Source organism: Necator americanus, chromosome I (genome assembly GCF_031761385.1).
Source record: "Necator americanus strain Aroian chromosome I, whole genome shotgun sequence".
Taxonomy (NCBI): Eukaryota; Metazoa; Nematoda; class Chromadorea; order Rhabditida; family Ancylostomatidae; genus Necator; species Necator americanus.
In genome coordinates, this window is record NC_087371.1 from 14,523,008 (window position 1) to 14,537,922 (window position 14,915).

The 14,915-nt window shown below is 39.2% G+C and overlaps 1 protein-coding gene across 3 annotated transcripts in view; it reads left to right on the forward strand.

The window, feature by feature from the left end:
• Window positions 1-289: 289 nt before the first annotated feature.
• RB195_005560 (uncharacterized protein) overlaps window positions 290-14,915 on the forward strand; it is a gene marked incomplete at both ends in the record, with an annotated part of 123,139 nt that continues 108,513 nt past the window's right edge. For all 3 annotated transcript variants that reach the window (XM_064178140.1, XM_064178141.1, XM_064178138.1), the window contains 7 exons: window positions 290-339; window positions 2,376-2,499; window positions 2,582-2,731; window positions 3,184-3,326; window positions 7,423-7,593; window positions 8,463-8,508; window positions 9,929-10,045. In XM_064178140.1, coding sequence (XP_064035218.1) covers window positions 290-339; window positions 2,376-2,499; window positions 2,582-2,731; window positions 3,184-3,326; window positions 7,423-7,593; window positions 8,463-8,508; window positions 9,929-10,045 — 801 coding nt within the window. The remainder of the gene's footprint in view (window positions 340-2,375; window positions 2,500-2,581; window positions 2,732-3,183; window positions 3,327-7,422; window positions 7,594-8,462; window positions 8,509-9,928; window positions 10,046-14,915) is intronic.

A 14,915-nucleotide genomic window follows, 5' to 3' on the forward strand; every position in this document is an offset into this window, starting at 1 on the left:
CGTGCTTATTTCGTCTAGGTGTGGTGTAACAGTAGGTGCGCTCGTGGACGCGTAGGCTTCGGAGCGGGCGAGTGAAGGAGGAGGAGTCGAGGAGGTCGCGGCAACCCTCAAGCAGCCCGGGCCTACCCATTCGCCTCTTTGCAACTCGGCTGGGCCGGCGCCGAAGCAAAGATCGCAAGTTTCGAACGTTCGTTTCGACGACGTCAATCAGCTGACTCGTATCGGTTCTTCCGCAGCCACATCGCAGCTGATTGTGCGTCTCTAGCTGACCGCACAAGGACGGAGCGCGATGGCGAGCCGTCGCCAGAAGCAATTCGATCGCAAATACAGCTCGTACAGGTGATCTCACGTTTCTGTGTGCTTGTTCTGCGCCTGATGCGCTTATCACGCGGCTTCATGAACTCAACACTGCATTCATCAGCCTCGTTTTTGCGCGCCTATTCATCAGCGGAGGAATTGCGCTGTTCGAGTTTTCGATGCGCCGTACAAAAAGCTGGGCAGAAGCCCGCCTCACGTAAAAGCGCCCTCCGGGCATTCATTGCATAGTTTGCGACTCTTCACCTCAGCCAACAGTAGCCGGTCCTCGCTGTTTCCTCCACACATTCACGATGTACAGGAGGAGATTGCGGTAAGCACTGCTCGTAGATATCTTGTGGATTTGCCGCGAACCGCATTGCTGTCCAGTCGAGGATTTGTTTGCGATCCAGTCTCTGTACGCCCACCGAGTCCTCGAAGAAGTTGGGTGCGAAAATCGAGTAGCAACTCGGAGGAATTCTCAAATTTCCGGAGGAATTGAGATTGAATTTTTTTTGTGTGTAGAATCCTCTGACTTGCTTACTAGCGTTCACTTTCATATTATCGCGTCGATGCTTCTGATATCGGTGCCACAGTTTCGGTTTTCAAGTATTTAGTAAACAAGGACGATCACAGTCGAGAACGTTTTCTCTAAAATGTCTTCAGCTGCATGCATTGATTTAAAAAAGGAAGAAATCGTCCGGTGGTTGACGTTTTTGGATTTCAGTCGATTTTGATATCACTGTTCATACCCGCTGGAGTCGAAGCCCTTTTCTTTTACAGATTTCTGGAAATTCCGGATTGTTCGATTAAAATAACTAGAACAAGAATGAAGTGCTGTAACAATAGCCTCTGGCACATTTTTTAATTTTTTGAGTGTTGTTCCTCTTCGCCGTCTTCTCATTTGCACTGTTAAAAATGAGTTAGTGTAAAGTTCTCTAAAAGCTGCAGTCAATCGATAACGCGGGTGCACGTTTGCGAGATTTTCGAGCAAATTTTGATTATTTTGAAAGGAATAAATCCTACTTCTAAGGATTCTCTTCATTTTCTGACATCTAAACATTCAATTAACATAAATTTTATCCAATTAATGTAGCTTACACCGCAAACCTCTGAACTAAATCGTGGGTCACCATATTTTTTCAGGTTGAGATTAATTCATGTTCTTAACGAATCTTCCTCTCTAAAGGTACATAGCAAAATGAATCGTGAATTGAGGCCAATGCAGAGAGTCGACGAAGGCTCATGTGCGTTGTAAGAAACGAATAATTTTTCTCGTAAAATTGAAAGGATTTAAATAGAAGAAATGTACCTATCTAGGTAAATACTACTTAACAGTTGTGAGTGTGAAGCTGGTCGGATTTTCCATTTTTTTTCTAGTTTCAAGGATTTTAACCTGAAATTGAACACATAGTTACCATGGATTTTTGTCGTTATCATTTCCCTTTAAAAATTTGCATATATCTACCTAGATAAATTAAGGAGAATTTCCCATCAGGAATCTATTTTTTCTTACAGTAGACCTGGACATCTGCCACAAAATAACGCAGATGTTTGCAGCAGTTTCTTACGCACTACACTTTTTCTATCATTTTTCTTTTGATGACCGCATCAAATTGCAGTTGCCCAGAGTTTTTGGAAGTGACAACAGAGGTGCAGAAAAAATGCGGGGAAAAACATTTCCCCTGATCTTTTCGATGTTATTTCGGCCTTATTTCCGATAGCCTACACAGACGATAATGAATTTTTCAACATTTTTTGAACACAGCTGCTCAAAAACCGGTCATTTCTCACTTTAGCTCAGGAAAGGCCAAAAGGATTCCATCGATGGACAAAGACCGTTAACTATTCTGGTGGTTATATTGTGAATTGAAATATCTTCGTTGTTGAATAGAAAATAAAAATATCAGTAAAGTTGGGAGTAATCTTATGCGATAACATAATAGTTAGCCAATAGCTGTTAACATTTAAAACAAATACTATGAAAGTGCAAAACAGGAGAGTACTCAGAGTTAAACAAGAAGGGTTCACAGAAGTTCATTTTTGCGCAGAAATTCTCAAGAAACATTAGTTATTTCCAGGAAAGTCACGGCAAGTGAAGATGTGAACTACAGTTCACATTCGTCTCGATCGAGTTTTCGATCCGAGTCGGTCACATCACGCAGTGACAGACGTGGACGTTCAACTAGTTCCGAGATTGTTATGGTATGATGAGTTTGCAGTTGTTCTCGAAGTGTTGGGACCCTTGAGTGCTCAGATCAATTCTGCTGTGTTACGAGGTGTTTAGAGCTCGGATACTCGATCGTATCCGGTATACATTGCTATCCAAGACTATCAGCCAGATGCCAACGACATTGAGGGGATACCATTGGAACAAGGTCAGATCGTCGAGGTGCTCGACAAAAAGAATCCAACCAGTTGGCTGGTACGGACGAAGGTGAGCCGAGCACGCTCTTCCGGCAATGAAATGCAGCTAAGTAGTAAGTAAAATGTAGTACTAAAGTGCAATAAAACAAACAAGTAGTAGTTGTAAGTCTGGATAATAACAAAAATAATTGAGAATGTGGAATGAATGATCAGCTTGAGTTAACCCATTAGAATAGGGGACTTCTTCTGTTTCGTTAAACTCGGAAATTTTGTAAACGCCCAGGATTTCCTGCAACGATGCAAATCCATAAAAGTTAGAGGGATTTTATTCGTGATTGCGTTGCGCTCAGGTGTTTTTTTAATAATATTTTTTTCCTAGTAACGTTTTCCCTTAGCAAAAGGAATTGTGAAAAGATAAAACAACCTAATTTTTTAAAATTTTAATTGTATTCTGGAATTGTTATAAAGAAATGTTAACTTTTTGTAAATCTTGGGATTCTCTAAAAGCGCCCGTCCGTTCAGGCTCGTCCTCCGCAGTCCGGCTGGATACCTGGATCTTACTTTGAAACTCCAACCGAATACTACAAACAACGCAGGAGAACGCGAGAAATTGAGGCTACTAGCATGACTATGACCGAGGATCAGGAAGCACTGCTGAAACGAGAGTGAGTTCACCGAAAAAAATCGGTGCTTTTTAAAAAAAACACATTCATATCACATCAAATCATAGTCGCGCAAAGTCCTGCACGTCGTCCTTGACGTCTATGCACACTCGAGGAATAAATTTTCTGGGACAGGTTGGAAATCTGTCATCCTCTCTGTTGAATTTCTATGTCCAAGTCACAAAACCTCCCTTGAGTTTGGGAGTTACTGGAACTTTTTTGGGTCCTTTAACTCCTTTAACTTTGTACCAGTATTTTCAAAAAGGGAAATCTCGGTTTTTTTTTATTCTTTTCTTCTTATTTTTATTTCCTCTATTCTCTCTTTCTCACAGTTGAAAAATATTAAGCATTCGGAGGGAACATAAACGTGAAAAGAGAAGGACAGAAAAATCCGGATCTCACGTGACAAAATCCCAGAGAATTAACGTTTTTTCGCCACCATCAGTGGTAGTAAGGCTTCAATTTCCTAGCCATACGCACCATATGTGCATTGCTGTCGTCGCTATACTTTGCACGAATAGTAGCAGGAAATTCTACAGTTTGCAAATATTCAAATCCAAAGTCGGGCGATTTATGGAAGAACCGAAAGCAAACTATTTAGGTACAGCAAATTTTTTTAAAATCTATTTTCATCTTCACTCTTCTGTTTTGGCGTGAATACCACTTGAAGGACACCCACTTCTGCTTCAGAGAGTCGCCGCTATGATTTTTTGGATATTTTTTTTCTCGAAATGGATTACCTAGTACCTCCTGTAAATAAAATGATGATTGCTGGAGAACAACATGACAATAACCTGCTTTCAGAGGAATTTTCACGAATTCACTTTTTTCACGCCGTCGAATCCTGGTTATCCTTAGTGGACTTTCTGCTCACATATGCTCCTAACTATCAATTTATTAAGACCATTACATATATTATTTTGCAACTTGAATTGATTTTCTCATCATAACAGTTTTTCTTCATACATTCGCTCTCCAATTTTTAAATTTCATTTCAATTCATATGTTTTTCAGAGTTTATAATCGATAAATGGGGAAGTGTAGGAGATTCTAAGGGGAATTTTTATCTGTTTTCTGAATTTTCGCTATAGAGCATGAAGAGGTTTCTATTCAACTGTGATTTCCGCGCTACGCATATCCGATTTCAGGTTTTAATTGGATTTTTTTTTTCAAATTCTATATCGGCTCTATCTCTTATCTACTGTAGAAAGAAAACAGGTGAATTTAAGCGGACACTCTGACATTTCTTGAATCCTCCTTGTTCCTTCTATCCTCTTTTTAACCATGTGAATGTTCCCTAGGTATTTCTTTCTGGGACATCTGCTTTCGCTTTTTTTTGCTACTCTTTCGTTTCTCCTTCTCTGCTTCCAAGACACATCTCGTTTCGACGTATCATCGTTGTATGTCTAGAGGATCCGGTCGGTTGCTTGATCGCAACTCGATGGTTTGCTCTCTGGAGTACTCGCCATGAGTGTGGCGGGCCTGTGAGTGCTCTGAACGGCACGGCCGCCCACGCGTTTGCGTGATTCTCGCTGATGGGAAGATTTCACGGGGTTCCATAACCAAAAAGCTGCGTAGTTCCGCTGGAACTCGTATGGTTCCTGCTGTTGGAAAACGTGCACATCGCACTATTTATTCTCTCCCTCTCATCACTCAAAATGCTGGGTAAATTGACATTAACAAGCTTGAAACACACCTGACATCCTGGCTTCCCGATGAATTCATAAAACAACCTCTTTTTAGCACCTGGAGAACACTGCACCCTCAGTTCACTCCCCCGCTTCCGGTGATGGTGATTCATTCATCCGAACCTACTTGTGAAAAACAGTGTGCTCGTCATGTGTGCTTGTTTAACGTTGCTCGGCCAAGCAACCACAGCCGTAAGGCGACGACGTCATGAACGTCACATTCGTAAACTGGTCCCTCCTGCTGCATCGACGGATGGCCCCGCATGAAGGTGTAATAATGGATATCGCCACGCAAGTTCATGAAGATAATTGATTTATCCAATGCAGTTTCCAGAAGATTTTCCGGCCACACCAAAAAGTCAAGGGGTTGTTTAACGGGGGAATGGCTGTTACAAATTTTTCTTCAAAATAGCTTCAACAGTTTGAAGTGACTTTTTGGGAAGTTTCTTAACTTCCACTGAAAATGGCAAGAATCATTTTTTGGAAAATTTCTTTCATAATCTCTTACAAATTACCTGTTTGGCTTTCCCAATAATACCAAGTAATAATAGATGATAAAAATGAAGATCCAGAAGTGCGAAAGTTCTCAATGAATTCATGAAACAACATCTTTGTAGAAGATCCACTTCTACGGAAAGAAACGAGCAGGAAAGGGATTGGAAAAGTTCCGAAAAGTCCTTCAACTGTGCAAATCTGTCGTGATTTCCTCAAGAGTAAGGTTCTCAAGCTGCTTTTTTCCTCCTTTGGAAACCAACCAGCGACAAAGTGCTATCGTCGATCTGGATCAAACGATCCTAAATCTTCACGATATCTGCCCCTATCGATCGACTGTTTATTTCGTAAACAGACACAGTTTTAGTGAGTGTTGGCCAGTTGTAGTGTGTAAACTGTGCTGATCTTGGAATTGCTGTTCGCTAGCGCTCTTCATGGTTACATTGCGGGAGAAATTTAACGAAACATGAATGATAATCGAAAATTTGTCCACTTCAGCAGGCGGCTGAGTTCCTCAGCGATAAATGGTCAATGATTGATGAAAATTTTTGAATGGAAATGTAGAAGTTGGGGAAGTTACCGTTCCTATTGTCATTAGCCGTACTGTATGTTTTCATTTCTATCTGGCAACATAAGGGGTTAGCGCAAAATCACATGTCTCAGAGTAACTTAGAGTTTACTATCTCAGTTAAATTTGGATAGCATCGTGTCCTTCTCAGTAGATCTTCTAATTGTCGTTTTAATGCAAGTAAAGAATTCCCACTAAGTTAATAATGATCCAGACTATCCATAAGAAGAAACCTTGCATGATTTATATGGAAGGATACTTGTCCTTACCAAAATGATTGAAATCATTTCGCAGAGAAGCTCATGGAAAGAAAATAACGCGTCGACATGCAAGGTGATAGGAACTTCATATTTTTTGCGATTCATGTAGCATCTAGGACGTCCGGATTAATCTTAGAATAGTATCATTTTTCTTGTGATTCATATGAAAATTTTCGAAGTTTGAAAAATTTTCTAATCTCCAGAGATATACCTGAACACTAACAACTATCGAAAACCTAAGATTTTACTTTATTTTGCTTGGAGTTCACAATATTCATAGGTTCTTTTGAAATCGCTGCTCTACCCAAGAACGGAATTGTATGTTATGAACTTTCTGTTCGGCTACAAGCGTCCTGAATCCTGAAAGCGAATGTTGGATGGATACAGCTTACTAGTCTTCAGTCTTCTCATTTTCTTAGTGAACAGTTGTTCTAGCTGGTTATCGACAGAAATGTTCGGAACACTTGACGCGTGATGTAGGGTTTGTGATTCGGGATGAAATTGGGAGGGAGGGTTCAAGCGAGGTGGTTAATCCGAGTCATTAATAACAATATGAACGCTGGACAGTTGGTTCTTTGTTGGACCAAGAAATATTCGCACATGAATTTCACGTGGATAAACTTTGCGCAATGCATTTCAAACTTCTGAACTTTCATAAACTGACAAACGATGTCTCTAAACCATTGTAATAGTTCTGAGGAGTTTTTCGCTTTTCCCTGAATCGCTCGGGCAACTGTCAAGCTCTCCCATAGAGCATTAAAGATGAACAATGTCTTTTTTGTTAAACGTACCTGAATGATCAACGAACTCTCATCTGCTGTATTCTGTTGTGGTGGCGTTTTAAACAATGGGATGAGGGTCGGTGCGGTGGCGGAGAAAGTGCTGATTAACGACGGTCGATGGAAACTTGAAGGGATTCCCTAAAGTATCAAAACGAGTGTGCAAAACTCTCCCACAAAAGTGAAAGAGAAATTTGTTGCTGTAAAACTGCATTATTTATGTGAGAGCTCAAGTAGTGAATCTTTTTTTACATTTCTTGAAGTGAATTTTTCAGCATTTCTTGAAGGGTCCATTCAAGAAGCTCTTTTCAGCCAAGTCTACCATGATCTGCTACGCTCTGAAGAGGAATTCGTCGCAGAACTTCGCACCTGTGTCGATAACTATATTCGTGTTCTTGACGACAGCAGCGTGCCGCCACAAATTGCGGCCGCTAAGGAAAAAATTGCTTTGAACATCACTGAACTCTACAATTTTCACGCAAAGTAAGTTAGGGAGAAGGAACTTTTTGAAATTTCTTCTTTTTTCACTTTTCAAGTCAACTCGATAACTTCTAGAAGAAATGAAAGATTAACTTTTCCTAGACGGTATTTTGAACCAACCAGTCTATTTGGTTGATTTTCCCAGTTTTCTTTATCTTAGGAATTGTCTGGTTTAAACTACAACATCATAATTTTAGGAAAACTATTTGCTTCTTTTTGAATAGGTTTTCTTTAATCATTAATTAGTAGAAAGCCAGCAAGATTGCTTAGTCAGAAGTTCGCTAGATGGATTCGGAAGTCAACTGATTAGCAGCCCCACTATGAAACCTTCTATCAATGAATTTAACATTTAAATCTCAAATCAATTCATCAATAATAACCAATAATCTAAAGCAGGTTTTCAGCAAAAAAAAAACGCTGCATACCGTAGTTTTTGTGTACATAGTATGTGTACCTATTTTTTCTGGTTCTCTGTGTGCGGAATTTGCTCGTATTCTATGGCCCTTGATTTAAGTGTTAAAGAATCCTTAAAAATCCTCATTTGTGACCCTGTTTCACAGGGTCATGAAAAGTTTAGAGAAAGAGTTCTATATTGTTTTAAACTGAGAAAGAAACTTTTGCATCCAAAAAGAAAAAAAAAGCTTAGCATCATCTAACCAAAAAACATACGTATTTTCATCACGTTTCCACAAATTAGATAGGTTTTTACATCAAAAAAGTCGCTAATTTGTCTTTTTTTCCGTAGTAATTAGTAGAATTCTTCCAAGTCCCAAAAATCCTTGTCCTGTCAAAAATGTCAAATGTCAATGCCAGTGTTTCTGAAAACCATTTCATCTACACTTACTATGACTAATAATTGTATAACGTTTCAGTGTGATGCTAAAAGGGCTCAACTATTACTCGGATGATCCTGGAAAGGTAAGTTATATTCATCTTTCGCATACCGTTAGAACATTGCCTTTGTTAAGTATATCTGTGGAAGAATAACTATAGAAGGGCCACTGGTATGAAAGCGCCATGGCTTTCGTATAGTCTATAAGTGGCGTGATTCTTATGAAGCAAAAAATAAGTTAAAAAAATAAAAACTAAGGTTAACCAAGTCGAATTCTATTATTTTGAACAAAACTGGAGAAACTGCGCATCAAAGGCGGATCAAACGCGGGTGAGATCGATACTCCAATTGATTGAGAAGTCAGAAGTTCCATCTCTGTTTTAGTTGTTCTAAATTTACAGTGGCTTCTCCAGGTAAAAGTCAATATACTAGTTCGGATGAATTTTCCAGTCAAGGTCCCGGGGGCAAATTCAAACAAAGCACTGCAATCAATATAGACTCAACACTCGCGTTACAGGACCACCCAATACCTGCAATAGAGTTAACCGTTGACCACACCCGGTGGTGTTTATAAGTAAGCTAATTGAAACAGGAATATATGTAGTTTTTTTAAAATCCATATAATTTTAACCAGCACCGATAGTTTGCAGTGCAACTATTCCTATTTCACAATGGACTGAGGGATATCTTTAGAAAGCAGACCTCTTGGAATTGAGTAACAAATTTTTTTAAAACATCCATCAATAATCAACTGTGCAGACAGTATTTTTGATCGTTATTATTTTAGGTTCTCAAATTTTTTACTCTGTTTTTGTGAATTGAAATTATATTTGCCAATGGACCTGGGAATACTACTTCTTTTGCGGTGAAATTTTGACTTGGATGGAACAGTATTCAGAAAAATAGTATAAAGATTGAATATAGCACAAATTCTTTAAGCGCCCTGGAATTCTCCTTGCTCTAGAGTGAAGCGAACAAAACTCAGAATCGTTGTTCCTAAACGCAAAAGTGAGCTTCATATTACTTCGTTTGAATGGGCACATAACGTTGAGCATAGATATTGATTGGTGTTTCGGGAGTTTCTTGGCCACCGTATGGAGTGCCTAATGCTCTTTCCATGAATCCTTTTTGAAATAATTCGCTTGAAAACTACTCGTGAACGCACTGGACCCGTACATACATGGACAGCACTCCACAACGACCAACAGGGGAAAATTTGTTATCTATCAATTTTATCTTCTCAGAAATTTTCTTGAATCGGATCTATTTCGACTACTTGAGCGTTTTGAGTTAAACGTAAAGCGTATTGATGTATTGATCACACGAAGGTGTCAGCTATTCAAGCGAAAGCTCTCTCGTACGATGATTAGTTGAGCTTTTCGTATTAGTAAACTTCTTCAGAGATCACGAACATTCAAGAAAAAGGAAAGATGTAAAAATGATTAGTTGAGAGCCCTTCATATGCTTTGATCTTCTGTTTCACCACTAATCGATCGAAATTCTCAGGTAGGACAAACGTTCGTGCGATTAGAACGTGATTTTGATCATCACGTACAATTCTTCAAAGATTTACCCGCTACACTTGAGCTATTGGAGCAACAACCGTTCAAGGATTTCTTCCAGGTTTGTGCTACTGCTGCGGTTCTTCCGCAGAATATTTTTGCCGCATTCGTTTCATTCATTCATTGAATAAAGGTTTCAACATGTTCTTACATGTGCTTACATGTCCGTACGTGTATGTCCCTGTTTGTTTGCATGCTATTCCTGGAACTGTATTTTATTATTACTACACTATACGCTGCTGTATTCTGTACAGGTAATCGTTATTAGACGCTCTCCTTCTGTCTTCTGTGTGCATATCTCACTGACTTTTGTTCTCTGTTGTTCTCTTTTGAAGTTACGCGTCATTTCTCGCAATTCCAGAACTTCTCTGTCTTCTCCCCGATTTCTCCCGTAAACTTCGCTCTTTCGTCTTTTTTGCTTCCTTTCTTTTCGAATCTTCTTCGCTCTACCAAGAATATTGGTACTAGCTGAACTCAATTTCGGAGTCTTTGAAATTACTCACTCTAAGGTGGAATTGAATGTTTTCCTCAGAATTGTCCTTCCTATATTTTTATAGGTCCGTTGTGTGCATACGTCTGTGTGTTTGTCACTTCTCCATGTACCTGTTTGTCTGTCCGTAAACATTGCTCTGTAGGTACCTAACTCTCCCCACTTGCAACTTTCTCACATTTTTTTTAAAAAAAAGAAAATACCATTCCCGACAACTTTTTGATACGTATCGATTGTTAAAGGCATCACCCCACGAATCTGAGGTGTTGCAGATTTCAGGTGGAGTATTCGTATACGGGATGCGAGACTACGAAGAGGGAGGTGATTCCGTCCATTTCTTGCTAATTGCCGTAAAAAACGGCACGGAAGATGCGGCGCCGCACAAGACTGGCGCGCTCCAATCGAACCTCTTGTACGAAATGGTGCGCCAAAACGAATGAAGCCGTATCTTCCGGGCCGTTTTTTACGGCAATTAGGAAGAAATGGACGGAATCACCCCCCTCTCCGTAGTCTCCCATACTGTATACGAATACTCCACCTGAAATCCGCACCACCTCGGATTCGTGGGGTGATGCCTTTAATCGAATTGCACGATTCCGCTGTGGTGTTCACGCCATTCTCAGCCCTTGGTTCTCCTAATATTTTCCCTTTTTGTTTCATTTCTCTTACTTGCTACTCAAACGCCTGTAAGTGAAGTGCTGCGATACTTCCGTAATTCTTTCGTCATTCATTTTGGAAAAAATTCTAGAGCATTCTTTGTTTATCTTTGTGATTGCCATTATTTCATGCTATTTCAACTTGTTTTTCTCCTAGAAGTTGCCGCCGTAAACCTCTACTCTTTATATCCTTTCGTACTTTTCCTTCTCGATTCTGTAGCACATTGACAAGACGATTATACGTTCACAGCGGGAGATTCAAATCAAGTTCAATGCGGCTTTTTTATTGTGCGATTTTTCTGCTGATTCTTTTTGATCCATTTTCTTAGTCTCCTTTATAGCAGTTCTTTTGGGGGATCTTCTGGTGTGAGGTGAAGTGCAAATTGTGCTGCGGAATAGCTGTCCTCCGTTCTTTCTTTTTTACTTTTTTTTTTGCTCAGAAAAAAATTTTTTTTCATATGTGAATCCGCTCTGATGAGATTTTATCTATCACGTCGTTGTTCTTCCTCACATCTTTGACGTGTGTTTCTTTCGGTCCAACCTCAGCACATATCACATTTCACGAGGATCAGTCATCAACGCAGGTGTTGTGATGCGTTTGTGCAACTGTGGTTGTACGGAAGTCGGCGTTTTAAGTCTAAATCATGTCGAGTCCTCTGCAAAAATCTATCAGCGTCTGAGAACGTTCTCTCCTGCTTTTTTACTGCTGATCGCTTGGACGCCATGCATCTTTCAGCTTTTCTGCCACCTCTCGCCTTTACACCGAGCAGCAACTGCGTTTTCGTACGACACGTAATGTCTTTTCCGCCGAGGGATGTTTATTCGAAATGATTTGCTCAAAACTGGGGGAACCATAGAGAAATTAGTCAACTTCAAGTACGTACGACCTAATTAACGGAATTCGTATATCGCTATGAACTGAGTACTGGTAGGGAAGGAAACTTTCAAAAACTTTTCCTTTTTCATGAAGCATTCTTCTAAAATCTACACTTCTGAGAGAAAATCTGTGATATTTTTCAAATCTTCCCTGCGACGAGGGGCATCTTCGACATTAGATCCCCTGATCAGAGGCGATCTTTCTGGTTAGAGATATCTCTCTCTGATTCCCGTCAATTTCGCCTAATATCCTGTGCAACTTACTTTAACCTTTGGACGCTTTTGAAAAAAATCTTCACAAAACAAATCACAAATATTCGGATTTGAGGTATGCTGCTAGTAATGCTCCGTAGCGCAAATTTTGTTTTTCTGGCAGTTTAGCCAGAGCTGTATGTCTGACGGTCCCGATGTCTTAAGGTCCAGTCTTTATATATGGATCAGGGATCGTGAGACTCCGGAGTTTTGACGACGAGGACCTCATGGTTTAGCATTTGGTCGTGCTTCTGATTCTTTTGCACTAGTGTGAAATGCATTGGCATTTTCCCTAAAGTCCCCTAACTAAATAGGTTGTTGTGATATGGTAACACATATGGCCGGGAGAAAAATTTCAAAATTCGAAATAAAGTTGGGCAAATTTGTGTTTTCCACGAAGTTTACATATAGAGTGTACTCTCTGGTATAATTTCTCCCTTTCGAACAAAAATTATCTAGGAAGTTTATACAGGAGGGAAACCGAGGACGTTTGATGTTGACCAGGCGTAAATTAAGAACCAATTGTGCACGCAAAATTTGTATCCACATGAATTAAAATCACGTTGTGAAAAATTTGCTTCGAGCGAAACGAACAGATTGATGGTTTTTCCAAACAATTTTTTTAAATAGAGTAAAACAACAGAAAAGTTCATTTATTAAAGGAGCAACAGTAAATTAAATGTTATAGGTAGCGTCGAAATTTTTTCGTAGGGGCTTTAGCTGAGTGAAACAAACCAGAACTGCTCACTTTCTTTTCCATGTAGCATTGAAAAATGCCCGAAACGTTTTGAATCTGAGGAGGAAGCTGGGAGGGAGCCGAGCTGTAGCTGCAGTCCGTAGGCGCCGTAGGATGTACGTGTTTTCGGCTGTTGTCATCGACTGTCAGTACTTGAGTGCAAGCTCGAACCCAATTTGTAGGATATTTCTGATCCCGGTCCACCCGTTAGGTATACTAGAAAAGGAGGCTGAAATAGACATTTCGAGTAAGGGAAAACATCAGTTTCATTTTTGTATCGAATCCTTTTCCCTTACTATTTGAACGCAAAAAGAAAAAAGTCAATCGATACCAATTGCACTGCTGTGGATCTAGTGATCCGTTGTGGATCACTAGATCCACAGCAGTGCAATTCTTTCAGCATTCTGCAAATTAATTTAATTGTGTTGTATGCATTTCTTGAGTAAATTGGTGCGAACGATGCCCAACTCATTTTTATGAGCAATAATTTTCTGAATGAAAAAATTACTTGTAAAAAACAGTGATAGTTTGATTGAAACAAATACTATAAACATTTTGTGAACCCTTAAAGGTTTTTGAAGAATGAAAATGAAAATGAAGATTTCTTTGCGGTGAAAATTCTTCAAGAGTCGAAAGTTGAAGTATAGGTTTAGCTTTTTTTTGGCAAATTGTATTCTTAGAAGTGGTTTGCTAGATGGGTATCAGATCGGCGCACTCTTATGTCTAGGAAAATTTTCAGTTCAAGTTTCATTCACAAAATTACAACAAAGGGTACAGTTTATCTGTAAATGAGGTGAGAAATATGAATGTGTTTCACGCGAAAGTTCTGAGCAGATGCGTTACCATCTATTCAAAACTGCGGCGAATCTTGAGGCGCGTTTCCGACATTACGGCGTGCAAATTCTGTTAAGGATATGACTTATAGGATATTACGTCTCGCCTCTCAATTTTATGGAGACTGATTTTTATTTTAAGGGAAAAAATGGCAGATGAATGAAGAGGAAATATTTGTCTCTATCTTCAAAACCTACTACATCTCGTAGTTTATTCCTCGCCTTCCTTCAAGAATAATTCGTTAAGGAGCGAACTATCAAATAAACAGATTCACAATCAAGCGAAATTAGTGTGGTAACAATGAGATGGCAATTTGGAAAAAAAATCAATAGCATTAACTGATGTTCCGGAATTGTGGGGATAATTACCATCAGAAGTTTTTGAGTATGCGTATGAGTTAAAACATCCGATAATGTGTAAAATAAGCTCCTCTCAGAGAGTTCCTGGCATAGTTACTCAATAGGTGTCATTGTAAGAAATCCTTACCTATTTTACCAAAGTGGATGATCGGAATCGAAAATATAATATGGGCATTGAAAAAAAAAACTATCAAATTCATACGCGTTTGTTGAGTTGATCCTTTATAATTTTCATAGTGCTTTTCATGAAGAAGCATGCAAAAAGCAGGAAAATCTTTGCTTTCCATAAATTCGTGAAGCTATGTTTTCATTCACCAAAAGAATTGATTTTTTTAGTTCGGATAAGGGATCTTTCTAATTCAACAATCAGTAACGCAACGTTAGAACGTTGCGTCTAATGCTTAATTTTCTTCCTCTACTTTCTGTACATTTCTAAAAAAAAATTGGAGTTTTTTTTTGAACCGGTTATTGGAGAGTACTATTCCCCAAATAATGGAAAATCTTGAAGAATCTTGGATGTGTGATGTCGCTAGATATTTTTTCTTTTCAAAAATTGTAGAAATTTACTAAAGAATGCATTTTTGGGGAAAAATACACGTACATACATATTTTTCGAAAACATTTATTTGCCAACACCGTCGTAACGGGTTTTTCCTTTAAGCTCTTGAAAATTTTTCAAGAGGTGCATTCAAGAAAGCCGATCGATAATTGCTGAAATGCTTGGGATC